Below are 27775 nucleotides of genomic sequence, written 5' to 3' on the forward strand. Positions count from 1 at the left end.
ACACACGGAGCCCCACTTTGGTATTTTCCGGCTTTTAGGGTTCCCGGTCCCACCGTTGGTTTGCCAATCGCCGGTTGAGCAGTCGGGAGATTCCCCCTCCTCTGCTCCTTCCACCAAACTGGGGGGTGGGGGTGGGGGTGGGTGTTCTCCCCCAGTGCGGCTCTGGGGTGAAACCGGCCACGTTTGGGGTCCCTCGGGGGGAGGTTATGGGGGTCACACACACAGCCGCGATGCTGCCGGAGCTTCGGGGTACGGGGGGTATCCGTCTCCGGCCTCGACGGACGGGGTTGTGCGGAGCCTTTTTCACCCCCCCCCAAGGAGGACCCACCAAAGGAGCACCGTCACAGGGCGCTGCGGGACCCACCGGGGGCGTTTTCTCTCCTTTTTTTCCTCCCCCCTTCCCCCCCCCTTCGCCCGTGGGGACAAGGGGCCGCCAGCCCCGGTGTGGGCCGTCGGCTGTGGGGCTGCCGCGGGCTCCGATGCCCATCGGTGGCTTTGAGGAGCTTCTCTGGCTCTGAAACCCTCCCAGTAGAAACCAGTGGTGCAGCACCGCGGCCCTCAGGAGGGGTGCTGAGCACCGCCGGCTCCCGTTGGCAGAAATCCCGGTTCCTACCCCGGTTTCTATCCCGGTTTCTATCCCCGAGCGGTGTCCGCTGTGGGGAAGGGTCCCATCCCACCACGGTTCATCCTTAAAGGCGAAGGCTCCTCCGTCAGACCCCCGTGTGCCCCCTCCGGGACCCACCGGCAGGTGGAGGGTGACCCGTGGGCAGATGAACCATCTGATGGAGCCCGGGGGTCCCTACCCCACAGCTGCCGCCCCACAGCGAGGGGGACCTGCCGCCAGGTTGGAGCAATCTGTGGGGCACACGACCGTCCCCGCCGTGGCCTTGCGGAGCCCCCAGCGAGTCTCGTTAAAGCTCGTTAGGGAAACGCAGCCCTACGCGCGAACGGAGCTGCAGAACCTCCCCGGGGTGAGGCTTCGCCTCTGGGCGAGGGACAGGAGGCCGAGAAGTTGGTGATTTATATCTTTCCACGGGAAGAGCCGAGTTCCTCTTCCCGGGCCGAGGCTCACGCATGGCCTGGGGGGCGCCCGTGGGTCTGGGGGTTTGTCCCCCGTCCTCAGGGAGAGGAGGAACCCCCGGGGAGGTGGACGTGCGCGTGGGCGTTGCTGGAGAGCAACGGGGATGGAGGGCTGAGGAGCTCTTGGACACGTCTGGTGGGGTGTCCCGGTCCCGGTGATGGAGCCGTGAGGGTTCGAAGCGGGCCGTAACCCGATTTGGAGATTTTATCTGGATTTCTGGTGTAGGAAAGGAGCCTGAGCTGCTCCTATGAGTCTTTAAGAGGAGGACTCGTGCCCCCGGCCTTTGGGAACGTCTAATCAGCTTCGCTGCCGGCGCAGGAGAGAGGAGTCGCTGGAATTCGACCTCTGCTGCCAACCCCACCGCGGGGGAGGCGATCAAAGCGGGGACGGGTTGTCCCGTGGGCTCTGTCCCCGCTCCCCACCCCACGGATTTGGGAGGAAGGTCACCTCCACGCAGTGCTTCCCACCCCGGGGTGCTCATCCCAAATCTTTGCCGCTGCCAGGACATTCCGTCCCGGCCCTGGGCGGGCGGTGGTGGCCAACGTTGGGCCTCCAGGAGACGCGTCTCCCACCGGCGCTCTCCTCCTGGTGGATTCACCGTCCCCGGCGAGCGCCGGAGCGCCCGGGATGCTCATCCTCGGGGACGCCGGATGGATTTGGGAGGCGGCCCCGGCGCCCCCGGCGAGGTTTCTCCCACCCCGGCCTGGTGGGACGGGACTTGGCGGGTGTCGCCGGGCGCTCTGTTGGGTTTCGTTGGGCAAGCGCCTGGGCCGGCGGTGGGGCCGGGAGCGGCGCCAGGAGCCACCCTGGGAACTCCCGGCAGCTCCGCGCTCCGCCTGAGCTCCAACAGGTTCCTTCGGTTTCTCGGCGGAGCTGCCGGTTGCGTAAGGTCGGGGAGACGCCGCCGCCACCTCCTTTCTCCCCACCTTCTCCGTTCCCCGCGGACACAACCGGGTCCGAACCCCTTCCCTCCCCGTCCCCACCAACAGCTGGAAAATGGGGGAATTCCCCCAAATCCCCCTCCCCCCGAGGGTGGGAGAGGGTCTCCGGGCGCGGGGGATTCTGACGGCCAAAAGGGACCATGAGTTTCCCCTTCCCACGTCCCGCGAATCTCTCCCCCCCCCTCCCCCCGGGGGCTGGAAACGCGGCAGTTCAAGGAAAACCCGACGAAGTTCGGGAGGAAAAGTCCTCCCTTCCTGCAGATGCGCCCGGGCGCAGATTTGCATGTTTGCAGGAAAAAGAAAAAAAAGAAAAAAACAAAACAAAACAAAAAATCCCCCCAAAAAGCCTGGGGTGAAGAGGCTCAGCGCTGCAACTGGTTCCCCAAACCTCTCCCACGAGTGTCTCCGATAAAAGGGGTAATTACATTGTCACGGCCTCAGCCGCAGCGTGGGGGTTGGTGTGTGTGTGTGTGGGGGATGTTTTACGGCTTCTTATTTTGGGGATAAATGGGGATCCTCCGTCGGAAGGCGCCTTCAGACACCTCGGCTCATTAAAATACAAATTAAAAGCGGTTAAGCCATTAAGTCGTACTTTTTTTTAAAAAAAATTTATTTAAAAAACCAAAACCCCACAACCCCACAAAGCGAACTCGTTGAGGGGCCGACGCGGCAGCGGCTTCGCCACGTGCTGCGGTGGGGGCGCGCGGCTGGAGACCCCCTCCCTCCCCTTCCAACCCCCCTCCCCCACCCCCGGGATGACGAGGAAATATCCCAACGGTGCCTGGAAGGGTTCCGCCGGGGGAGGGACGGTTGACGTGAACCCCTTCCCAAGATGTGGGGCCGGAGCTCCTCAGGCCGGTGGTGGCATCTCCACCCCGTTGAGGTGCGGCGAAGGGGGCGCGACGCGGAAAGGTGGAGATATTTGGGCCTCCGCAAAGCCCTCCGCGACGCACCCCAGTCAGAGGGGTCTAAAATGGGTTTAAAACCTCCTGAAACGGGTTTCGGCGGCTGCTTAGTTGGCACAGAACTAATTTTATAACCCCGCTGAGGGGTTGACGCTCTCCGGTTGTGAAAGAGTTTTGGGCGAACCTCCTCCGAGCAGGAGGTTGAACCCGAGTGCATCTGAGGCTGCGATTGGGAAACCGCAGTTTTTGTTGGAATTCAGTGACCCAAGCACCTGCCGTCAGGCTCAAAACGAGCGATTTAGCTAAAACAAGGGTCTCCCCTCGAGGCTGTAACCTGTCAAGGAATTCGGAGTGCTTTGTCACTGCCCTGAGAAGCTCAAGAAAGGCCCCGTCATGAGTTGACAGTTGCAACTAAGGGAGTTTGATTTGGAGTTGCGCTTCCAACGCCAACAATAGCTTTGTTTTTCTTAGCTCTCGAGGGAGTGTTTTGAGGCAGGTCGTGGTGGTGGCAGAGAGAGGAGGGCACTCTTCCAAACCCTACAACAATGGAGAGAAGAAAAAGGAAAAGAAAAAAAAAAAGACACCTCCACTCCCCTGACACTGGGCCAACTCCCTGAGCGCATAAAAAGGGGCACTCGGGCACTGCACCCACAGGACTCACCTCCTCTCGCCTCCGAACCTCCTCCCGCGCGCCGCACCGCTCTTCTCCTCTCGCTTCCACGGGCCGACTCTTGAGGACCCGTCACCATGTCTCGCCAGTCCTGTGGTCTGGGCAAGGGATTCAGCTCCAGCTCCGCTTGCTTTGGAGGGAGGAACAAGGTCACGTTCAGCTCCGTGTCCCGGGGAGGGTGCAGGGGACCTGGCAACGCCGGTGGCTTCAGCAGCAGGAGCCTCTACTGCTTGGGAGGGAGTAAAAGCACCTCTCTGGGAGGCTTCGGTGGAGGTGGCGGTGGTGTCTACAGAGGTTTTGGGGCTGGTGGCCAAGGCGGCTTTGGCTGCGGCTACGGTGCTGGGGCAGGATTTGGTGGCGGCTACGGTGGTGGGGCTGGAGGCGGCTTGGGTGGAGGCCTCGGTGGTGGTTTTGGTGGCTTTGGCGGAGGCTTTGACGGCGGGATGGGGGGCCAAGGCTTTCCCCCCTGTATCAGGGAAGTGACCATCAACCAGAGCCTGCTGACCCCGCTCAACCTTGAAATCGACCCCGAGATCCAGCAGGTGCGAACGCAAGAGCGGGAGGAGATGAAGAAGCTCAACAACAAATTCGCTTCCTTCATCGACAAGGTGAGAGCGGCTTCTGCCCTGGGGTTGGGAGGTGGAGAGCTGAGAGGTGGAGGGCTGAGCCCCCCACGGCTCGTGCCGGTGGCAATCCCTGCGAGACGCCCCTCCGACAGCGCCCAGAGGGCCAGGCGCTGCCCGGGGCACCCCGAAGAACCCCTCCGGACAGAGAGATGGTGGCTGGAGAAGGGACTTTCCCAAGGTTATGGGGAAACCCGGGAGTAGGGTCCTTAAGACCACGGTGCTGGGCCACGTACCTACATGCAGAGCATCCTCAGAGGAGCCTCTGCTGAGAGGACTCCGTCCGTCCGTGGGCTGAAGGATTTGGGGTGTTTGGGCCTATTTCTAAGGAGAAGATGCTTCAACTCTGAGTTCACCCTGTTCCTCCCGTTTAGGGGCTGTGAGGTTGGAGAGGGAAAGTCACCCACCTTTGCCCGCTCGCCCCGGAGCTGTGGTTCCACCCGTCCAGCGGGACCCCGGAGTTGGGGCTCACTGGAGATGAGAATAGGCAGGAAGGTTAAACTCAGTAAATGAGAAAAAATTATGGAAAATGTGTGTGTGAGGGGGAAAAGAATCAATAAAAAGCTGCTTTTGGGAATAATCTGGCTCTTTTTCTGCCCACCTCCAGGTCCGGTTCCTAGAGCAGCAGAACCGAGTCCTGGAGACCAAGTGGAAGCTCCTGCAGGAGCAGGGCGGCACAGGGACGGCTGGCAGGAACCTCGACCCCTTCTTTGAAACCTACATCAGCGGGCTGAGGAAGCAGCTGGACAGTCTCTCCAGCGAGAAGCATCAGCTGGAGTCAGAGCTGAAGAGCTTCCAAGACATGGTGGAAGACTTCAAGACCAAGTACGTTGCTCTCGGTCCGGTCACGCTTGGGTTGGCTGGTGGTGGAAAGACAGAGACAAAAGCTGCCTTTGAACAGCCGTAACGTTCAAGGAATCGTAAGGAATGGCGATATTTCACTGGTTTCAACGATTAGAAAATGTAAAAGGTTTGGGGGAGGTTTTGGTCAATGGAGCTTTGACAAGAGGCAGCGATTTTTCAGGGTATTTCTCAATATGTGCTGTTGCCTGAGTTACGCTTCTCGCTAAAGCGGGAGCCTCTACTGTTTGTCTTCCTCCCTTAAGAATCCGTGGCATTACGATGTAATGAACTAATTAGATCGGTTGCTAAATCCTCCTGCAATTTCCTCAGGGATTTCCTCATGGTTTCCTCCACATCGCATCCTGCACGATTTGAAGCTCAGGGCTTTCTTGGGAAGGACGATGTGGGGCGCAAAACAAAAAAAAAAAGAAAAAAAAGAAAAAAAAAAAAAGAAAAAAGTTATTTCCCAGCTATTATGTATTAGATTAATTTGTCCAGTTGAAAAAGCAAGAGCAAAGCCTGGAGGAGTGCTTCCACCTGAGAAGTTAAAAAACTGGTGGGAAAACGAGTCTGGGACTCGTCAGGACCAAGCAGACCCCTTGCTCTGCTGAGGTTGCCAATTGAGTTTGTTTTGGGGACCTTCTCCACCGCTTCAGGGTCCGCAGCAATCGCCTGCCCCGACGAGCAGTTGGAAACGGCCCCCGTTGAGGCCCTGAAGGTCTTCAGGTGTTGCAGAAGGAGCTGGGGTGGCCGTGGCCGCCAGGGCTGGGTTCAGGCAGGGGGAGGATTCCTCTTCTCAGGCGTTGGACACGGCGGGAGCCGGAACTCCTCTAGAAAGGCGAAGTGCCGTTGCTCGTCCGTAAATCTCGCTCGCGGCAGGTTCTGCTTTTGCCGCCTTCGTTAGGCGGAGGCCAACAGCCTCTCACCACCAGCAGCAGCCGGAGCCAAACCGAGCGGAGAGATTCAATCGTCTCCCTCCTTACAATCAACAGGTACGAAGAGGAAATAAACAAAAGGACAGCTGCGGAGAACGACTTCGTGCTCCTAAAGAAGGTAAAGTACTGTGGGTTTTATTATTTTTATTTTTTTTTTTTGGCCGCAAAGACACGTCGCGGCGCAGAGGACGTCTCGCTTCCGTCAGGGCGGGTTCGTTAGCGCCAGAGATAAACCAGGACCCCGAGGTGTTCGTGCCGTAGAGAAACAGAGCACCAAAGGGCTCACGGGTCGGTGTTAGAGAAAAGGGTGAAGGTTTTCACCTCCCGTTTCTGCTGCAGGACGTGGACGCGGTCTACATGACCAAGGTGGAGCTCCAGGCAAAACTGGACTCGCTGGCAGATGAGATCAACTTCTTGAAGTGCCTTTATGAAGCGGTAGGTGGTCCGTCCTCTCTCCTGGGGGGAGATGCTGGTGGGGGAGAGACGGGCTGTGACGCTGTAAGGAGACCATGGCCAGGCTAAAGCCAGACCCGGTGTGCACCGCAGGAGCTGTCTCAGATGCAGAAGACCGTTTCCGACACCTCTGTGGTTCTCTCCATGGACAACAACCGAAACCTGGACCTGGACAGCATCATCGCAGAGGTCAAAGCCCAATACGAGGAGATCGCCAACAGGAGCCGAGTGGAGGCTGAGTCTTGGTACCGATGCAAGGTGAGTGCTCCACACCTTGCTTCTCATCACGGGTGGCTGAGGGGGCGGGAGAGCCACCGGTGGTAGCTCGGACGAGGCCGAGACCTGGGTTACTGCTGGTACTGGTGTAGCCAGGCTGGACCGAGCGTACCCATGCTCGCCTCGGCTTGCACCCGGCGGTACGGAGAGCCGCTGCGAGGAGCCGCTGGCGGTGGACCTAACCTGCTCCTCTCCCTTCCGCCTACCAGTACGAAGAGCTGCAGGCCACCGCGGGCAAACACGGAGACAGCCTTAAGGACACAAAGGCGGAGATCTCTGAGCTCAACCGCATGATCCAGAGGATACGGGCTGAGATCGAGAGCGTGAAGAAACAGGTCGGGACTGCATCTTTTTGAGAAATGGGTGTGAGCTCTGGGTAGTGCCCTTGGGAGCTTCCCTAAAAGCAAATAGTCTGGTGACAATCACTGTAAGCGGGAGGGAACCTGCCGGGCTTGTGAATAGCTGAGCCCAGATGACCTGGGGTCATGGCTTCGTCCCCGGCCGGCTGCCCCTGCCCCACTCCTCACGTCCACCTCTTGTCCTCCAGTGTGAGACTCTGCAGAGCTCCATCGCGGACGCTGAGGAACGGGGGGAGGTGGCCCTCAAGGACGCCCGGGCCAAACTGACTGACCTGGAGACAGCCCTGCAGAAGGCGAAGCAGGACATGGCCCGGCAGCTCCGGGATTACCAGGAGCTGATGAACGTCAAGCTGGCCCTGGACGTTGAGATCGCGACCTACAGGAAGCTGCTGGAAGGAGAGGAGTGCAGGTGGGTGAGGGGACAGCAAGAGCTTGACTGCATCCTGCTAAATCAACGGGAAGAAGGTGGCACATGACACCTCCTCTATTAAAACGTCAGCCGTGTTGCCATTAGCCTCCGGTCCTATAGCCGCTGTTATTTATGTCCGTGGTCTGAGGGACCAAGCCTGGCTTCGTGGAGCTGGACCGCTCCAGCTGCTCTGGCTGGAGCTGACCCTCCGTCTCTTTTCCTTGCAGGATGTCTGGAGAGTGTCAGAGCTCCGTGAGCGTCTGTAAGTACCATTCCCCCTCCCGAGGCAGCGCGGTGGGCTGGGACTGGTGCTCCAGAGCGTTATGGTGGCATCAGAGGTAACCTCGTGCCTTCTGTTCTTCTCTGCAGCCGTGGTGGGAGGCGGCAGCAGCTCTGCCGGAGGCGGATACGGCGGCGGACTGTGCCTTGGAGGAGGAGGAATGGGATTCGGAGCTGGCAGCGGGAGAGGCAGCTGTAACACCGGCGGTGCCGGCTTCTGCTACAGCCTTGGAGGGGGCGGATTTGGCTCCGGGGGAGGATTCGGGGCTGGGGGGGGATTCAGCTCCGGAGGGGCAGGATTCTGCTCTACGGGCGGCGGGTGCAACTCGGTGGTGGTGGGGTCTGGCACCGTGCTGAAGAAGAACACCAGCTCCATGTCTGGCAACCGGGGGTTCTAGGAACGCCAACGATCTCATCACCCACCCCCTCCACCACCACCACCTTCTCCCCGGCACCCAAAGGAGAAAGGAAGCAAATTTCATGACGGCCACCACCCCCCTCGACTTCCTTGCCAAGGTGGCAACTCCCCCTATTTCGTTTTCAACCTCCACCGTCCTTCAGAAACTGCACGGAAGAGTAAAATACAGCTATATCCCCCAGCGAATGACTGAGGTTCTCAACAGCGTTGGAGACCACCTCGCTGCCCCGGCGCTCCCCTCGGGGCCCTGCGAAGCTGCTGGTCATCGGGGTGCTGGGACTCCTTTGGAAGCGGGACCTGCCCGTCCAGCAGGAAGCCCCACGCACGGCTGGGAAACGGCTCTGGAGCGGCCGTGGTCTGAGCGAGAGGTGTCCTACCAGCCCCGGGCGGAGGGAGCGGGACGTGTCCCCGCGCGGCTCCAAGGACGCGCGTCCCCAGGAGGCCGCGGAGAGGCTCGACGGCTTTCACCAGGTCGTGTGCTGGATCCAGATGTGGTGCAATTTTAATCGGCGCTACTCCTCAGCCAGGGCTCAAGCTCCGAAACAAGAATTTCCTCATGGTGACTAAGTCCCAGCTGAAGGCATTTCTTGCCCCGTAAGAACCGGCATTTCCCCCGTGTTCCTCAGAAGCTGTTGTAAAATGTTTAGTTTTGCTCAGGGTTTTCATTGCGATCATGGGAACGCTTGTGCTTGTTTGCTTAAACCTTTCTCCTTTGGCGTGCGACATACCCCAATAAACACTAGAGGCAGTCAGCTCGTGTGGTTTTGGTTTTCTCTCTGTCCAAAGAGTTTCGTGTTGCAACAAGACCGAGATCTGGAAGTGTTACCTGACTTTCTCTTGCCTTTCTGAAGTCTGCGTTGAGAGGAGCCAAAGCCGACGCGTAGCCCGGCCTCCCGCCCTTCTCACCCCTCTCTTTCCCGAGATTCGGGTGGTTTGTGAGGTTGGCCGGAGGGTGCAGGAGGGTCTCGCAGGGGTGGGGTGGTTGGGGGTGGCGGAATTGCCGGGTCAGGCTCGGCGTGAGGGTCTGATGCTGCCGAGGCTGTGAAACACGCCGGGTGCTTGTCCGTGGGAAGGGGCGCGTTGCCGGCAGCGCGGTGGGGGAGCAGGAGGCAGCGGGGCTGAACCTGGATGCTCTTCTCCTCCGTCCTTCTGCTGAGGCTCCTGAGGTGGCCCCGTTCGAGCAGAGCAGAGTTTTGGACTCAGCTGACATCAGGAGACTGTCCTCTTCCCCTTTCTCTTCCTAAGCCCTTTCCTTGCTCATGTTGGCCAACTTGGGATATTCATAGGCTCACAGAAGGGTTTGGGTTGGAAGGGACCTTGAAGATCATCCAGTCCGACCCCCCTGCCCCGGGCAGGGACACCTCCCCCCAGCCCAGGTTGCCCCAAGCCCCATCCAACCCGGCCTTGAACACCTCCAGGGATGGGGCAGCCACAGCTTCTCGGGGCAATTTGTCCCAGTGCCTCACCACCCTCAGAGTGAAAAATTTCTTCCCTAGCTGGTCCGCCCCTGACCGACCGCTGCCTCCACCCGTGCTGCCCGGTCCTCCGAGGTGGTCCCGATGCCGTGGTGCCCACAGCTGGTGCTGTCACGGCAAAGACACTGCACAGCCCTGAGTGCTTTTGGGGCATCCTATGAGGGACGGTGTGGAAGAGGGAAGGGCGATCACCACCCCTCCAGCTAATTCAGAGCTAATTCCTCAGCATCCACCACGTCGGAGCCAGCCCTGCAGCTTTTACTGCTGTCTGGACTGGCCGGGGATCCACCGGTTGCTTTCAAGGTGTCTCCAAAAGGTAACCGAGAACATGGGAAAAGCAAGATCTCAACCCGTTGTCGAGCCCCACCTCTCCACAAAAGTAGAATATTTTTGATGACCTGTAAATTTAGAGCCAAAACCTCCCGGCGTGGTTTGACCTCTCGCTCAGGAGAGCTTGAATCACGTCCCTGGTCAACCGCAGACCGGCTCTGCCATCCAGATGACTCATTTCATTTATCCCGTGCTCCGTTTGTAAATGCTGGAGACATAAACCTACCCGCCGCCGCGGAATGTCACCGCGCTGCCAGCAAAGGCGTGTAACCGCTTGGATGGGGAGAAGGTTTGGGCAATGGTTAAATATTCCAGTGAGTTGTAAAAGGGACCTGAGATGGCGTTGAATGAAGAGTTGAATGAGGAGACATCTCCTTCCCTCCGAGTCACCCCAATCCCGCCGCCTCTGCGTAAACTTGCCTCCAGCAGATGACTCCCGACATCGATGATGACGAAGAGACAAAAGGCTTCTCGGGGTGGACAAAAGCTGTAGTTAAGACAAACAGACAGCGAAAAGCCCTCGCCTTTTGTTCCGATGATTGCACCAGCAATTAGGGGAAAATTCTCCTGGGCTGGACCCACATGTGACATAATTTCTGCCTTTTGTTGGAGGAGCCAACAAAAAATTAGCTTCATCTAATTTCGTCATGATCACCCCCCCCACCCCCCCCCCCGCCTCCACGTTTTAAGTCTCTTCTAAAGCACAGGGAAAACACTGAGATGCCAAAGGTTTCATGGAAATCGTGGGAATTAAGTGCTTTGCTTTGCTTTTCCCCCCAAATTTCTCTCTCTCTGTGGTTGAAGAAGCTCAGTGCACATCGACCGACAGCGTTGTTGCCAAAAGGAACCTTTTCCTCCGAGTATTCGAGGCTCCAGCAGCTTCTCCTGTACTCCTGCCCCTTTGTTTTTACAGAATCACCGAAATATTTGGGTTGGGAGGGACCTTTAAAGGTCATTTTCCTTCCTCGGGGCTTCGGGTACAACGATGTTGTTTGAGATCCCGCAGTCTCGAGCTGCGTTTGAACCAGGCGATGGTGTGGATATCCAAATCCCGGCTGGATTTCCTAAACTTGGCCGGCGAGGCGGCCGTGACTCAACCAGCGCGTTTATCTAAACACGGGGCGCTCGGGACTCCAGCCTGCTGCTGACTTAACGCATCTCCTCCCGGCGCGGCTGGGAACCCGAAAACTCTCTAATCACGTCGTCCCGCCCACGGGAAAAAGAAAGAAAAACAAACAACAAAACCCCCAGAAAAATGTAAGCATGTTTTCGGTAATGCAGAGGGAGGCAAGAATCATCGACTCATGGAATGGTTTAGGTTGGAAGGGACCTTGAAGATCATCCAGTCCCACCCCCCCTGCCCTGGGCAGGGCCACCTCCCCCCAGCCCAGGTCGCTCCCAGCCCCATCCAACCGGGCCTTGAACACCCCCAGGGATGGGGCAGCCACAGCTTCTCGGGGCACCCTGCGCCAGGGGCTCACCGCCCTCACAGAGGAGAATTTCTTCCTCAGATCTCACCTCAATCTCCCCTCTGTCAGTGTCAAACCGTTCCCCCTCATCCCATGGCTCCACCACTGATCAGGAGTCCCCCCCCAGCTCTCCTGGAGCCCCTTTAGGCACTGGAAGGGGCTCTGAGGTCTTCCCGGAGCCTTCTCTTCTCCAGGCTGACCCCCCCAACTCTCTCAGCCTGTCAAAGACATCGTTAAACGCGTGTGCGCCCGTGCATGCACATACACGTGATGGTACCTACAGTAGCTCTAAGCCCAGCGCACCCTCCTGAACCCTGCGGTGCGGCAGGCGGTGGTGGAATGGATTTGACTGATAAATCAGAAGCGGAGTGTGTTGGCAGACCCGGTTGGCCGAGACGGCGTTGCCGGGTCTTGCCTGTGATTTGCCTCTCCTCCAGAGGGCGTTTGCCGTCGCCCCGAGAGGGGCTCAGGCGGTTGGGGAGACCTTTGGCTGATGGTCGCGGTGATGGTGGAGGTTGTGCTTCAGAACCTCCCGGGCTGGGGAGTTGGTCCCAACTGTGGCGTTTAGGAGTGTTGCGGTTTGGGTCTCACACCAGGGCAAGGAGACAAAGTCTTCCTGAAGCCCCCCAAGCCACAGGGGACCTCCTCGGCCCAAGTATTGATTGTCTATAAACCACGCTGTCCAACCGCCGAACCCCCCATCGTCCCCACCCCTTCGGCCTCGCCGCGACTTGTCGTTAATACGTATATTTTGTAAGCCCTGTCTGTCCCTCATCCGCTTCCCCGCGCGCTCAGGAACCCGCGCTGGTGCTGGAGGGGGAGGTGGGCCGAGCAGGCCGGGCAGGGACGGCCGTGGTTTTGGGTGGAAATGCCAGTTCAGCTGCGCGTTACGCCACGCAGCGGGTCCCTAGGCATTTTGGAAATAGGTGTCTGGGCGATATTTTTAGAGGCATTCAAACATCTGAAGGCACCAGGAGTTGCTGGTGTGGATTTTCAAGCAGCACTTAATTGCCCGTGTCCTACGGGAACATCCGAGCACCTTGCTAGCCGGCTGCCTCAGCAGTCGTGGAGACTTTTGAACTTCAAAACTTCTTAGGTGGCTTAAAAAAAGCGGAAAACTAATAAAAAGGGGAAGTTCTCGATTAAAAAAAAAAAAAATATATATATAATTTTCAAACAAGGCAGCAATGGCTATTTGATAAGCAGGACAGCAGGATGGCCGCCCGATGGGTCGTAGGCTCGTTATGGCAAGTTGGACTCCTAAGCTAATCCTCTCCCAGTGCGGCACCAGCGCCGGGGCACGCGGAGAAGCTTCTGCCTCTCTAAAACCCGGTGAGAGCTTTCAAACGAGCTTAGAAGCCATACCTGCCCCTGGCCGCGAAGGAGGGCTCGGCACAGCTTACAAGCGGGCCCATGTCTGCCAAAAATATATTTGCATATAAATACCGAAGTAAGCCCGGCAGCTGAAAACCATGCATTTCCTCGAGTGAAAGTTATTGTGCCCTCTGTTCTCCTCATTTCTATGTGTCTCTACAAACGAGCTGAGCTCTCCGGCATCCTCTGCCCAGCTAATTGCGTTTAAATGGTTACAGGATTCATTATGTGGGCAGCGGGATTTTGCATGCCTCCTTCTCCCTGTCTATTCTCAGAGCCCTCCGTCCGTCCGTCCGTCCGTCCACACGCCCCACCGTAGCAGCCGGGTTCCTGACGTCTTCGCTGGCTCTTCCCCTGGTCTTGAAGCCTCCAGAAAATCCTAAAGGGATTTCCCGTCTGGGATATTCACGGCATTCCTTCGCCGGGGCTGAGACTGTCTTGGCACGAAGACTCCGGGACTCACTCCTGGTGTTTGGTCCAACAATAAATGAGTTTCCAGTGCCAACCATTGCTCGGGTATCTCGTTTCTGGTAAGGTTTTATTTATCGAGAAGACGCAGAGCCTCATCAAAATGCAATTTGCTGAGCCCTGGCTCCAGATTGGGAAACTACTTCTCAAAGCCAAAGGCAATTTTCCATGTAAAAAGAAGACGAAGGGTGTAACATAGGTGTGTTTTGGGAATTGTGAAAGCCATGCTACGACTTGGCATCAACGGCAGCGCTTGCCTGCCATGGGGCTTTGGAGTGAAAGATCAAAATAAAGATAAACATAAGCAGGGAAACAACCGCAATGGATGAAAGGCGGAGAAAAAAAAGACTCGTACATCCTCGGGAGACTGTTACTGTACCGCAAAAGCATAAGACGACTTAGTCATTGAGAGCTCCCATTTTGGTAGGCACAGTTGTATCTTTTTTAATTTTCTCCTGCGTTACAGGGTGTGTTTCTGGGTAGGGTCAATGTTTGGCAAATTGAAGATGAAAATCTGTAAACCACGCCACGCTGATGAAGACAGTAACTGTCTCCTCCTTCACGCCCATGCAAACCCAGCCCACCTCCAGAAACAGATAAAAGAGAGCATCTCCTGCCCTCCAGTCAGAGGGACTCGCTTCCCTTCTCTTTGCACTCACCTCCTTGCGGCACAACTCCATCGATCTTTCTCGTCTTCTCCATTTTTGACTCGGCTCAGAAGGAACAGCCATGTCTCGGCAGTCTGTCTGCAGAAGCTTCGGAGGCGGAAGCAAAAGGGGCTACAGCTCGTGCTCTGCCATCGGTGGTGGCTTTGGAGGAGGTGGTGGCAGAAGCAGGAGCAGCTACAGCTCCTTCTCTATGTCCAGGGGATTTGGAGGTGGCGGACGTTGTGGAGGCTTTAGCAGCAAGAGTCTCCATAACATAGGTGGTAGTGGAAGGATTTCCATGGGTGGATGTTATGGAGGTGGAGGCTACGGAGGCAGAATGGGTGGCTTTGGTGGAGGCTACGGAGGAGGACTAGGCAGCTTTGGTGGAGGAATGGGTGGAGGAGGAATGTGTGGCTTTGGAGGAATGGGTGGTGGAGGAACGGGTGGTTATGGTGGAGGAATGGGTGGTTACGGTGGAGGAATGGGCGGTGGAGGAATGGGCGGTGGAGGAATGGGTGGCTTTGGTGGCCCAGGCTTTGGCATGGGCGGCTTTGGTGGCCCCGGTAGAGGTGGCCCTGGAATCCAGCCAGTGCAGGTTGACTCAACCCTCCTACAGCCAGTCCATGTTGAGATTGACCCCCAGATCCAGCAAGTGAAAAACCAGGAGAAGGAGCAGATCAAGACTCTGAACAATCAGTTTGCCTCTTTCATCGACAAGGTGAGAGGGCGGGATTGTGTCTGATTAATTCGGGAGGAACTTTCGAGTTCTGCAGAACTGTCCCTTTTGAGCCGGGTATGAGAAGCCGGAGCGGAGTCTTTTCATTAAGCGCTGCTAGGGAAGAGATGACAATCTCTCTTCCCTACGAGATCAAAGCTGTGTCTCCAGGGCTTGACTCCAGCCTGCTGCACCAGGCTCAGCTAATGGGTTATGCCTCCAAACACCTGCAGGTTTCAGGCACAAAATTTCCCCCCTGTGCCGTTCTCTTTCCAAATACCCATTTAAGTATTCCCTAATTCTTTTTTTTTTTTTTCTTTTTTGTTTTCAAATATCCAGGCTTACAAATCTAGACTAGAAATCCCAGATTTCTACGTTACCCGCAATGGGAATGTACTTGGAGCTGGTGCTACATTTAAAAGCTCCTTTGACTCGAATATGGCTTAGACATTTCCCCCTTTTCCCCGTCTCGCCTTTCGGGCAACAACAGGAATTTTTAAAACGTTAACCGGTTCTCGCATCGTCACGCAAAGGCGAACCGACCTCTTTTTTACGTGCTGAAAGGGGTGTCTTGGCTGCTGCTGCTGCTCTTCCCCATGTGATGGTGGACACTCCATGTCTTGGCTTTCAGGTCCGCTTCCTGGAGCAACAGAACAAGGTCCTCTCCACCAAGTGGGAGCTCCTCCAACAGCAAGGGCCTTCGGGGCCGAGGAAGAACCTGGATGTCCTCTTTGAAAACTACATCCAGAACCTCAGGAGGCAGCTGGACTCCATCTTGGCGCAGAGGGGACAGCTGGAGTCGGAACTGCAGAACATGCAGCAATACGTGGAGGACTACAAAACCAAGTAAGTGCGGTGATAATCCAACCCAGGAAGCCACTCAAGCAGCTCGGTAGCCATTTTCCTTCACACGCCTGCTTTTCATGGCAATTGCGGACATCATGTTTTCAGTCTAGATATTTTATTCTGTTGGTTTTTTTTTCTTTTGGTTTGTTTAGTGCGGCCGTAGGCAGGAAAATTCAGGAAACTCAGCTTGTACTTTTACTTTCCATAGGTATGAGGAAGAGATCAACAGGCGCACAACTGCTGAGAACGAGTTTGTGGTGCTCAAGAAGGTGAGTCAATCTCTACAAAACCGTCCCTTGAATATCAGGCTCTATCTGTGCTTTGAGGGGACTCCCGCCTGAATGGGAATCCGGAGAGACTGTAGGGTCTGTGGGCTGATATTTCTCATCCCTTGTTTTTAATTTGCATAATTGAATAACACCATCCCTCTGTAGAGACTGCAATTCCCATGGAGGGTTTCCAAGAGGAAATGAAACTATTCCCTGTGATCTTTCCTTTAGGATGTGGACTGTGCCTACATGACCAAAGTGGAGTTGGAAGCCAAAGTGGGAGCTCTGACTGACGAAATCAACTTCCTGAGGTGCATCTACGAGGAGGTAAGAGCTCTCCCTTCCCCCGGTCTGGCTGGAGGTGCAAGGTGGCCAAAGACGCTGAGGTGGGCCTGGGTGCCCATGTGGGTTTAGGCTTGAGGGTCACTTGGGCTGCGTGTCTTGGTTGTAGGAACTGTCTCAGATGCAGACGATCAGCCGGGACCTGTCTGTGGTGGTGTCCATGGACAACAACCGACACCTGGATCTGGACAGCATCATCGAGGAGGTCAGGCGCCAGTACGAGCAGATTGCGCAGAGCAGCAGAGCTGAAGCCGAGGCTTGGTACCAGAGCCAGGTGAGTCGGGAAGCAGTTACGGAGTCTGGGTGATGGCCACAGTTTGCAGAGAATTTATGGCAAAGTGAGACATCTCTAAGCTAACGGTGCTGGAGCCCGTGCAAGGAAGCCTCAGGAGGAATTGTGCGGCTTTTGAAGGGTCTCACTCACTGTTCTCAAGGTGCCCAGAATCTCACTTTGGTGCATGGTAGAAGCCGCTCAATAAAGATGGCCAAAAATATACCTTAACTAGAAAACGCCTCCCCGAAGTAGCTTTCCAGAAGCGAAGGGACGCTCATGAGTGTCACTAAGATCTATTTGGAAGTTCAAAACCAATAACTGAGCCTCAGAACCATCTTTTACGTTGATGTGGGCGTCCGTCACCAACGTGACAGGGGTTTGTAGCAGCACATGAGCTATGAAACTGTTGACAAATCCTGTCTAGGCAACAGGAATGGCTCAATGAAGGTTTGCTTTGTCTTGGTGCCACCAGTACGAACAGCTGCAGAGCACTGCCGGAAGGCACGGGGACAGCCTGCGCAACACCAAGATAGAGATCCAAGAGTTGACCCGGAACGTCCAGAGGCTGCGGGCTGAGATTGAGAACGTGAAGAAGCAGGTAAGGGGGGTTGGCTAGTGGGCCAGGGGATGCCGCCATCAGGGTGGGTCACAAACGGCGACGTCTGGGGCAGAAACGGTTTCTTCAAGCACCCCTTGTTTACTAAATGTGAATGTTACCCTTTTTTTTGCCCTTGACTCCTCCGCCTGGGGGTTGAAGGCCGATCCTGAGTGACCAGATGAGACCTGAGAAAGTCCCCTTTTTTCTTCCTCAGAACCAGCAGCTGCAGTCAGCTATCGCCGAGGCTGAGGAGCGGGGTGAGATGGCCCTCAAGGATGCCAGGGTAAAACTGGAAGAGCTGGAATGTGCCCTGAGCAAAGACAAGGAGGAGCTGGCTCGCTTGCTGAAGGAGTACCAGGAGCTGCTGAACATCAAGATTGCGCTGGACGTGGAGATTGCCATGTACAGGAAGCTGCTGGAGGGAGAGGAGAACAGGTAAACCCTTGACTTTTGATTTGAGAGGGATGTGGAGATCTTGGCTGGACAACTTGAGTCTTGATGTTAAGAGTGTAATCTCAAACTAGCTCTTTTGGTTAGAATGGGTAGAGACGGCTATTGGTGCTCTGGGTGACATTTTGGGTGGTCACGATGGATAATTGGCATATCCCGCCCAATACAGGTGGTGGAACTATCGTTTCATCTCTGTTATGTGCAAATTTTTTACTAAACCTGAAGTCCTGAAGAACGTCATCATAAGGAGGAATTGTCAATGCCTTCCCTCCTTAAATACTTTATTGATAGCAAAGTTGCTGACGAGGATGAAACAGGAAAATGGTTTGACAATGAAAATGCAGTTCTCGGGTTTTAAGATGTCTCTTTGGTGAGGTAATTAAAATTTACCAATTTCCCTTTGCAGGCTGTGCAACGACGGCATGTCCAACGTCAATGTCTGTAAGTATCGGCATTTGTCTCTTTGAAAAGTAGTAGAAGACCACGTCTTGCTGGCGATACGGCCTGCCAGTGGACAACACGTGTGTAACCTGTGCTTCTCTTCCAGCTGTGGTAGGCAGGACCACCATCTCTGGAGGCAGAGGAGGAATGGGAGGAGGCTTCGGAGGCAGCGGCGGCATGGGAGGAGGCTTCGGAGGCGGCAGTGGAATGGGAGGAGGCTTCGGAGGCGGCAGCGGCATGGGCGGAGGAATGGGAGGAGGTGTCTGTGGCGTAGGAGGCAGCATTGGAGGTGGAAGCATGGGCGGCAGCTGCGGAATGGGAGGAGGAATGTACGGCGGTGGCTTCTCTTCTGGAAGTGGAAGGATGTGCGGCTCTGGAGGTGGCAACTTCAGCTCCGGTGGAGGATCGTCCTCCATACGGAGATCTGTCATGACCACCTCCGTCAAATCCTCAGGAGTGAGATTCTGAGCCCCACGGCCAGACGGAAAAAGGAAAGAAGCATCTCCCACCCTCTCCCGGCAGCAGCCCAACCTCCTTGAATCCAGCTCCGGCGTCCTGCAATGAAATGAACTGTGTCCCTCACGGCCCATCGCCTACCGGCTCGTCGACCCGGCTTGGTCCCATCGAGGGAGACTCGTGGCAACGCCATGTCCCGTTAGGGCCCTGGCGAGCTGCTCGTTAGCCCCAAGCCCAGGGTGAAACAACCGTCCGAGCAAAGAAGAGCCTCACCCGTGGATACCCGGCACGGAGAGCTGATTTACAGGAGGGAAAGGCTCTGCCTCTCTCGCTGCGTTGTACATTTCTGGCTGCCTCGTGGCAAACATGTATAAAACTCCTCTTTCCTCCTCTGTCCTCGTGTCCCTTCCTCCACGGCCGTGTCCCCGGGGTGCTTCGGCATGCGGTACATCCTGCTGCTTCCATTCACTCGCCTTGGGGTCAGGGTAGGCGTGGGGCAAGCGGGACTCCTCCCTTGGCAGAGCCGGGGAAGGAGCACCTTCTGGGCCGGTGGCCAGAGGCATTAGTTGCCCCAGGGCGGAGCACCCGGGTGGCTTTGCTCCCCTGGTAGCCCCAGGTGTGGTGTAAGCAGGAGCTCTCTCGGGAGCAGTGCCTTCCAGTTCCACTCGTCCTTGCTCTCCATCACAGCTGGTAGCACCTCAGGCACACGTGGACTTTTTCCAAGGAGAACAAAGCTTGCTCTTCAGTGCCAGGCCCCCCGTGACATGGAACGACATGTACTGTCCCCACCTCTCTTCCTCTTCTGTGTGCGGTATGCCCTTCTTCCGCGGGATGTTGCCATTCTCAATAAATTGCAGAGAACATTCATCATGCCTTGGTGTCCTTGCTTTGGAGGCCACTTCTAGTCAAGGTGGTCCTAGCTGTTGGGGAAGCAGCTCGGTGGGAAGGTGAGGGTTGTTCTTCCATTCATGGTGCCGTGACTGTGCTATGAGGGAAGAAAATGGGTATGTGAATGGAGCCAGGGTGGTGTCCAAGGAGGTGTGGTGCCTCTTGACTCTTGTCAGTCGTTGCAGTGCCCAAACACACACGCCCGTACCTACACTGGAGGGGTTCTGCATGATCCAGCCAAGCAATGCGAAACAATTCAGATGAGGCAGCAGCACTGTCCTAGAATTCATGGCTCAGCTGTTGTACCAACCAAGGCGGTTGACCACCCTCTCATGACATTCCTATCTGATCATCTCCGGGTGTAGCAGAATTTGATTTGTGTTGGGAGAAGATGATGGCAGTGTTCTTCTGGGCAGTGGTGGGAGGGCAGGCTTTCTGCTGCCTGTGAGCATGGAGATGGCCGTTGGCCAAGCGCTCGTCCTCCGCTGTAGGAGTAGGCCGCGGTAGGGCAGGCTGCACAGCTTGGCACCCCACGAGTCCCGGAGTGCGTGAGAACCTCCAACTCATCCTCCCCTTCATCGACCAGCAGGAGGAACACAAAGGGCTGGGAAGGCACGAGGCATCCCAGACCCCTGGGCTCAGGAACCCATCACCCCCCTGAAATATGGGACAAGACCCCCCCGGTGTCTCCTCTTCACGTAGAGAGCACGTGGGAGAGATTTGGTCTCGCTCGAGGAGGGTATGGGAGCAGAACGGTGTGTTTGATCTGTGCTTCAGCTCCTCCACCACAAGAAGAGATCAAAGAGCCCGAAAGCGCTTTCAGTAGTGGTTCAGGAGTCCCACAACAACCTGCTGCGAGGTGCCCGTGTCCCCGTAGGAGGTGCAGGAGCTGCAGATGGAGGAAGAGGTGCAGAGAAGGCGGTGGGGAATCATAGAATCATAGAATCAGTGAGGTTGGAAGGGACCTTTAAGATCATCAAGTCCAACCGTTAACCTACCCTGATAAAAACACCACCACTCCTAAACCATGTCCCTAAGCACCTCATCTACCCTTTTCTTAAACACCTCCAGGGATGGTGAATCCACCACCTCTCTGGGCAGCTTATTCCAATGTTTAATAACCCTTTCAGTGAAAAAATGCTTCCTAATATCCAATCTAAACCTGCCCTGACATAACTTGAACCCGTTTCCTCTTGTCCTATCACTTGTCGCCAGGGAGAAGAGGTCAGCTCCCATCTCTCTAAAACCTCCTTTCAGGGAGTTGTAGAGGGTGATAAGGTCTCCCCTCAGCCTCCTCTTCTCCAGGCTAACCAACCCCAGATCCCTCAGTCGTTCCTCATAAGGTTTGTCCTCCAGACCCTTCACCAGCTTTGTAGCCCTTCTCTGGACACGCTCCAACACCTCAATGTCCTTCTTGTAGTGAGGGGCCCAAAACTGAACACAGTACTCGAGGTGAGGCCTCACCAGTGCCGAGTACAGGGGGATGATGACTTCCCTAGTCCGGCTCACCACACCATTCCTGATGCAGGCCAGGATGGTGTTGGCCTTCTTGGCTGCCTGGGCACACTGCTGGCTCATGCTCAGCCGGCTGTCCACCAACACCCCCAGGGCCTTTTCTGCCAGGCAGAATGGTCATGGGGCTCTTGGCAGAGGGACTTGTCCTCGCTTTGAAGCCCAGCAGAAGTGTGCGGGAGCCGGGGAAAGGGTCTGGCTTTGGCCCAAACAGAAGACAATGAGAAGGCAATGCCTCTGTGAAGCTGGGGCTGTGCCAAGAGCACTTTGAGGTTTGGCCTGGGGCAAGAGTCACCTGTTTTGGTTCTTAATTTTAAGACTACGTTTCTTCTCAGCCTTAGAACCTGAAACACGGTGTTGTAGACATTGTTGTGGGGAGTCATTGCCACATCCTCCCCTGTGCCGCCAGAACCTCTTCGCCGCGTGAGATCCCGAGCTGCAGCCTGCCTTGGTCTCCAGCTACGTTTTCTGCAGAGTTTACATTTTGCCTAATGTTGGTGATTTTATGGGATACAAGTCCTTGTGTAAGAGATGCGAAGGAACGGCTGGAGCCCAGGCTTGGTATTGAGTCTTACCTGGAGGAGGCTGAAGTGACTCCAGGTTTGGTATAATCTTCACATCTTGTCTGAAGACGTCAGCGTGACTCAATCTGGGCGTCTTATCTGCCTGTGCTGAATGTGGTCAGCATCCAGGCATTTGGCTGACTTAACAGATCTTCCCCTTCAATGGAGAGCCGCCATGTGGGATGGTACAACCAAGTCATGCTGCCTCCCGAGAGAGGAGCCACCGTGCGTTTGGCAATCTGCAGGGAGGCCGTGAGGAGAGACAACCTGTTTTCTCCAACTGAGAGCTCAATTACCCCACACCTCCCGGGGAGTGCTCATCAAGAGCGGCTGCACTGGTCTGCGGAATGATCTGGAGCACTTAACTCTCTGTGTCGGAGAGAACATCCGAGAACGAAGACCTTCTTTGTTCCAGCTGCTTTTGAAAGGGAAGGTGTCCCGTCCCCGCTGTAGGGGTGGCTGCCCATTCTCCAGCCACAACTCGTTGAGTGGGCAGGCCACACACATGTGGATAACTCTTGGCCAACCATGACTTGTGTCCCTCAAGGGTAGGACAACCCTTGGCCAATGATGTCTTGAGTCCCTCAAGGGTAGGACAACCCTTGGCCAATGATGACTTGGGTCCCTCAGGAATAGGACAATCCTTGGCCAATGATGACTTGAGTCCCTCACGGGTAGGACAACCCTTGGCCAACCCTTACCTGAATCCCTCAAGGATCATGTTCTCCCCTCCCCTCCGCCCCGTTTTGTGAAGAGACTGTGGTGTCAGGCAGCCGCCGTCTCTGTGACAGCCATTGGCATTTGTGTTTGTGATTCCTCTGGTGGCTTTGGAAAGTGATTCTCTGGGCTGGTTTTGCAAAGGCTCTGAGGTGTCTGTGGCTGTGGGCCACCCAGTGACCCTCTCAAACAACATTTAATTTGCACAAGTCTTAGAGGAGATTCTGAAAATTCTTTATCGATGTATATGATCATACCTAGACCTTTTGAGCAGCCTTACATCCGCGTTCGTTATTGTTTTAAGTCTTTTGAAGGGCTGTAATGTACATTTTCTCTGTCACTTTCTGATCATTTGTGCTGGCTATTATCTACAGAAAATGTGAAGCCATTGTATATTTCATTCATTAACTTAAATATATATTTGTCTGATAACATCCAGAGAGATAATACCTTCAGAATGCCTTTTAAATACTATTTACAGACCTCAGTTTCCTTTTAACCAGCACCTATCATCTGGCTTCTTCAGACCACTGCACATCAGTACCGCTGTATATTTTCTAACATAATCGGGAGCCTTATGACTAATTATTTAAAATTTCATTCTCATGCAATCCAAAAATGGGCTTCTTTATTTCAGAGACATCCTGCAGAATACATTTCTAAAATATGTTACTTTCCCCCACAGAATATTTGAAATTAAGAGGATATACTGTGCCTTAGAAGGTGTAATAGCTCCGTTTCTCAACAGGTTTTTCCACCTCAGTTGTCCCATCTTTGGAAAGAACCAGGTAAACGAGGGGTCAGCAACATTCATCTGAGCAGCAGAACCCCTCAACACCTTGAATTGTTCGTCGGCGGTTCCGCTTCTGCCGTGCTCGTTTATCTGTCCCCAACCATCGTCACCGAAGCGGCTGCCCGATGTGTCCCTTCTTTCCTCCACACGTCGTCATTCCCCGTCGCCCTCGGGAGAGCCCAGAGAAGGAGCCTGATGGTTCAGGTTGTCTCCTTCACTCCGCTCCAGCATCAGCCGAGGTCCCGGTTAGTTGTCAAAGATTTTGGGAGATACAGTTGGAGGGAACTTAATCCACAGGGAGAAGACACTCCCGTTCAAAGTGACACCACACGCGCTCCGAGGAGGTGTAATTCCTTCCTAGCAGGAGAATATGCTGAGTCTCCTCAAACTTCGGTGTCGTGAGTTCTCGTTCAGGATTGGGAAACTTCTAAAATGCCAAAGGCAACTTTACATATAAAAAGGGGATTTAGGGCGTGTTTAAGGAATTGTGAAAGCTATATTATAGCTGGGATTTCATCAAAACAGCTCCTTCCAGTGGAGCTTTTATTGGAAAGATCTGTATCTGGAGTTATTGGGACCCATTAGTTCATTAATTAATTAATTGGGAACCATGAAGGCTGGAAATCCAACGAGGGGCTGCAGAAAAGCGCATTATCGTAAACGTTGGTTTCCCAGATGTCATAAAGATACGAGAGTCCACTTAGTCACTGGGACCTGTCTCAATGTTCTTGTTCTTTTATTCACTTCTATATTGCAGGGTGTGTTTCTGGGCAGGCCCAAATACGGTAAAGATCAACTGAGAATCTGTCAACAGCACCGTGCTGATGAAAATAATAAATCGGCTTCCACCTTCACGCCCATGCCGTCCCAGCCCACCTCCAGGAGCGGATAAAAGGGAGTGCCTGAAGCTGTGGAGCCAGAGAAGACCGCGGACTTCTCTCTGCATCCGTCCCACAGCAGCACAGCTCCGTTGGTCTTTCTGCTCTTCTTGATTTTGACTCGGCTCAGAAGGAACGGCCATGTCTCGGCAGTCTGTCTGCAGAAGCTTCGGAGGTGGAAGCAAAAGGGGCTACAGCTCGTGCTCTGCCATGGGTGGTGGCTTCGGAGGAGGTGGCGGCAGAAGCAGGATCAGTTACAGTTCATACTCCTCCTCCAGGGGAGGTGGAGGAGGTGGACAATGCGGAGGGTATAGCAGCAGAAGCCTCCATAACATGGGTGGCAGCAGAAGAATCACTGTGGGTGGATGCTATGGTGGCGGAGGCTACGGAGGCAGAATGGGTGGCTTTGGTGGAGGCTACGGAGGAGGAATGGGTGGCTTTGGTGGAGGAATGGGTGGTGGAGGAATGGGTGGCTTTGGTGGAGGAATGGGTGGCTTTGGTGGTGGAATGGGTGGTGGTGGAATGGGTGGTGGAGGAATGGGTGGTGGAGGAATGGGTGGCTTTGGTGGAGGAATGGGCGGTGGAGGAATGGGTGGCTTTGGTGGCCCTGGCTTCTCTGGAGGCATCCAACCGGTGCAAGTTGACCCCACTCTCCTGCGGCCGGTCCATGTTGAGATTGACCCCCAGATCCAGCAAGTGAAAAACCAGGAGAAGGAGCAGATTAAGACTCTGAACAATCAGTTTGCCTCTTTCATCGACAAGGTGAGAATTCAGGACTGTGCTCGTTTGGAGGAGGGCATTTTAAACGGCTTTCTGTGGCGCGGAAAGGGAAATTCTTTCTTACCAACGGGCACTTGTTAACGTTTGCAAGGCTGATGCCTTAGTGGAAAGTTATTATTAAGGTCTTAATTAAGTAATACGGAACAATAGACAAGGTTTTCATGCTAATGGAAGATTAAAGAGAACATCTGCAGGACGTTCTGTGGATTCTCTTTTGTAGTCATCTCTTCAGCTTAATTTCTAGTGATTCAGGGGACGGTCACCGTTGTAGGTTTAGTCGTCCTATGAGTTCTCATTACTGTGCTTTTCTTTTTGACGAAACTTTCTTTTGAAGGAACTGATCCTATAAACTTAAGAGTGTTAAATACCTTTCCAACATTCTGAGATTATTTTTATTTCAAATAGAAACGAAAGAAATACAGAATCCTTTGTAAGAGAATTTCTGTGCAGTTAGATGAAAAGAGTCCTTGTTCTCTTGACTGCACTACTGTGAAGACGATAGCAATGTCCCAACCTGATGCTACGGAAAACAGGGATGCGGGTTTCCGTTAACGTCATCTTTTTGCCCAAAAGTGGGAGGTTCACAATGACTCAAAATTTAATAGTGCTTGTCATGCACCTTAGGGGCTTGCATGTTTGAATGAGCCATATTTGGGGATTTGGGAAATGGTTCCCTTGGCCTCCCAAGTAAGCAGGAGGTTTGAGGAGTGAGATGTCTCTCCGGGTGAATATCTCACACATCCCTTTGTGGGCTTTCAGGTCCGCTTCCTGGAGCAAGAAAACAAGGTCCTCTCCACCAAGTGGGAGCTCCTCCAACAGCAAGGACCTTCGGGGCCGAGGAAGAACCTGGATGTCCTCTTTGAAAATTACATCCAGAACCTCAGGAGGCAGCTGGACTCCATCTTGGCGCAGAGGGGACAGCTGGAGTCGGAACTGCAGAACATGCGGCAATACGTGGAGGAGTACAAAACCAAGTAAGTGCAGTGACAGCAGAAGGAGGAAATGAGCGCCCAGACAGGAGAGCTAAGCCACCTTGGAGACTGTCTTGCGTTTGCTCTGGAGCTCTGTGGACATGGGACTGAGGGCGCCATGGAGGGAAGGGGGGTTCCGCTGGTTGACTCAAGAGCAGTCCAAGAGATTCCTCTTGTCTTGTCCCCTTCAACAGGTACGAAGAGGAAATCAACAGGCGCACCGCTGCTGAGAACGAGTTTGTGGTGCTCAAGAAGGTGAGTCAGAGGCGCCGGGAGAGAGGGGGTGTGGGGGCACAGGCGGCAAAGACACGGGAAGGAGTCATCACCAAGGTGGTCAGCTTCCACCAGGAGGCATTGGCTGCCAATAGCTCTTCTGGGGTTGGAGGAAGCTGTTGTTTACTTGTGTGATCTTTCCTTTAGGATGTGGACAGTGCCTACATGACCAAAGTGGAGTTGGAAGCCAAAGTGGGAGCTCTGACCGATGAAATCAACTTCCTGAGGTACATCTACGAGGAGGTAAGAGCTCTCCCTTCCCCTGCGCTGGCTGGAGGTGCAAGGTGGCCAAAGACACTGAGGTGGGCCTGGGTGCCCATGTGGGTTTAGGCTTGAGGGTCACTTGGGCTGCGTGTCTTGGTTGTAGGAACTGTCTCAGATGCAGACGATCAGCCGGGACCTGTCTGTGGTGGTGTCCATGGACAACAACCGACACCTGGATCTGGACAGCATCATCGAGGAGGTCAGGCGCCAGTACGAGCAGATTGCACAGAGCAGCAGAGCTGAAGCCGAAGCTTGGTACCAGAGCCGGGTGAGTTGGGAAGCGGTCAAGGCACCTGGGACACTCTCTGCTGACCCCTGGCCCCTGGCCACAGAACAAGGGCACTGCTTGAGTTCTTGGTCGGCTGTGTCACTGACGGGTCGCTTTGTCTCCATGCCACCAGTACGAAGAACTGCAGAGCACTGCCGGAAGGCACGGGGACAGCCTGCGCAACACCAAGATAGAGATCCAAGAGCTGACCCGGAACGTCCAGAGGCTGCGGGCTGAGATTGAGAACGTGAAGAAGCAGGTAGGGGTTCCTCAGCGTCAGGCTGGGTCACGACTGAGCTGGTGGTGTGCTAGGGACAGTGTGAGGGACACGTAGTCCTTGAAGTTCAGATCCTTTGGAGGAGAGTGATGGTTCCTGCTCATTTCCCATGGAGTTTGTGCCCTGAGGGCTGCTCCAGTGGAGGGTGTGAAGAAGGGAACTGAGAAACCGCTTTTCTGTTTGCTTCCTCAGAACCAGCAGCTGCAGTCAGCTATCGCCGAGGCTGAGGAGCGGGGTGAGATGGCCCTCAAGGATGCCAGGGTAAAACTGGAAGAGCTGGAATGTGCCCTGAGCAAAGACAAGGAGGAGCTGGCTCGCTTGCTGAAGGAGTACCAGGAGCTGCTGAACATCAAGATTGCGCTGGACGTGGAGATTGCCATGTACAGGAAGCTGCTGGAGGGAGAGGAGAACAGGTATCTCTCTTTCTTTGTATCCATTTGACTACATTCTTGACAGATTATACTACGTGCGGGTGAAATATTTGTATGTAGTCTAAAGATGAGTTTCGTATTACTCATGTTCTAATTCTTAGCTTTAAGTATGTTTTCCATGCGTCTTACAAGAATGATTAGTTCAAGGTTGCCCATTCTTGGAGAGAATTATTGGGGAACTCAGGAAGAATCGGGAGTATATAGCTTGTAAAAAAAGGAAATTCTCAGCTGAAGAAACATGCACTTCCCGTAGGATTAACTGGTCCTGTTTTCCCTCGCAGGCTGTGCAACGACGGCATGTCCAACGTCAATGTCTGTAAGTATCGGCATTTGTCTCTTTGAAAAGTAGTAGAAGACCACGTCTTGCTGGCGATACGGCCTGCCAGTGGGCAACACGTGTGTAACCTGTGCTTCTCTTCCAGCTGTGGTAGGCAGGACCACCATCTCTGGAGGCAGAGGAGGAATGGGAGGAGGCTTCGGAGGCAGCGGCGGCATGGGAGGAGGCTTCGGAGGCGGCAGTGGAATGGGAGGAGGCTTCGGAGGCAGCAGTGGAATGGGAGGAGGCTTCGGAGGCGGCAGCGGCATGGGCGGAGGAATGGGAGGAGGTGTCTGTGGCGTAGGAGGCAGCATTGGAGGTGGAAGCATGGGCGGAAGCTGCGGAATGGGAGGAGGAATGCACGGCGGTGGCTTCTCTTCTGGAAGTGGAAGGATGTGCGGCTCTGGAGGTGGCAACTTCAGCTCCGGTGGAGGATCGTCCTCCATACGGAGATCTGTCACGACCTCCTCCGCCAAATCCTCAGGAGTGAGATTCTGA

The 27775-nt window shown here is 54.9% G+C and overlaps 1 protein-coding gene across 1 annotated transcript; it reads left to right on the forward strand.

Moving 5' to 3' along the window:
• Positions 1 to 3625: 3625 nt before the first annotated feature.
• Positions 3626 to 27775, forward strand: LOC309682276 (uncharacterized protein; the record flags this gene model as incomplete). The annotated part of the gene is made up of 20 exons (XM_082496341.1): positions 3626 to 4205; positions 4828 to 5045; positions 6056 to 6116; positions 6338 to 6433; positions 6545 to 6709; positions 6937 to 7062; positions 7275 to 7495; positions 7723 to 7757; positions 7865 to 8155; positions 8398 to 8751; positions 14027 to 14419; positions 24146 to 24459; positions 25237 to 25451; positions 25643 to 25703; positions 25869 to 25964; positions 26089 to 26253; positions 26387 to 26512; positions 26723 to 26943; positions 27243 to 27277; positions 27384 to 27775. Exons 1-20 carry the CDS (start codon positions 3675 to 3677, stop codon positions 27773 to 27775), a joined length of 4116 nt encoding a protein of 1371 aa, XP_082352467.1. The 5' UTR covers positions 3626 to 3674.

This window comes from Vanellus vanellus (genome assembly GCF_965231255.1).
Source record: "Vanellus vanellus genome assembly, chromosome: 28".
Classification (NCBI taxonomy): Eukaryota; Metazoa; Chordata; class Aves; order Charadriiformes; family Charadriidae; genus Vanellus; species Vanellus vanellus.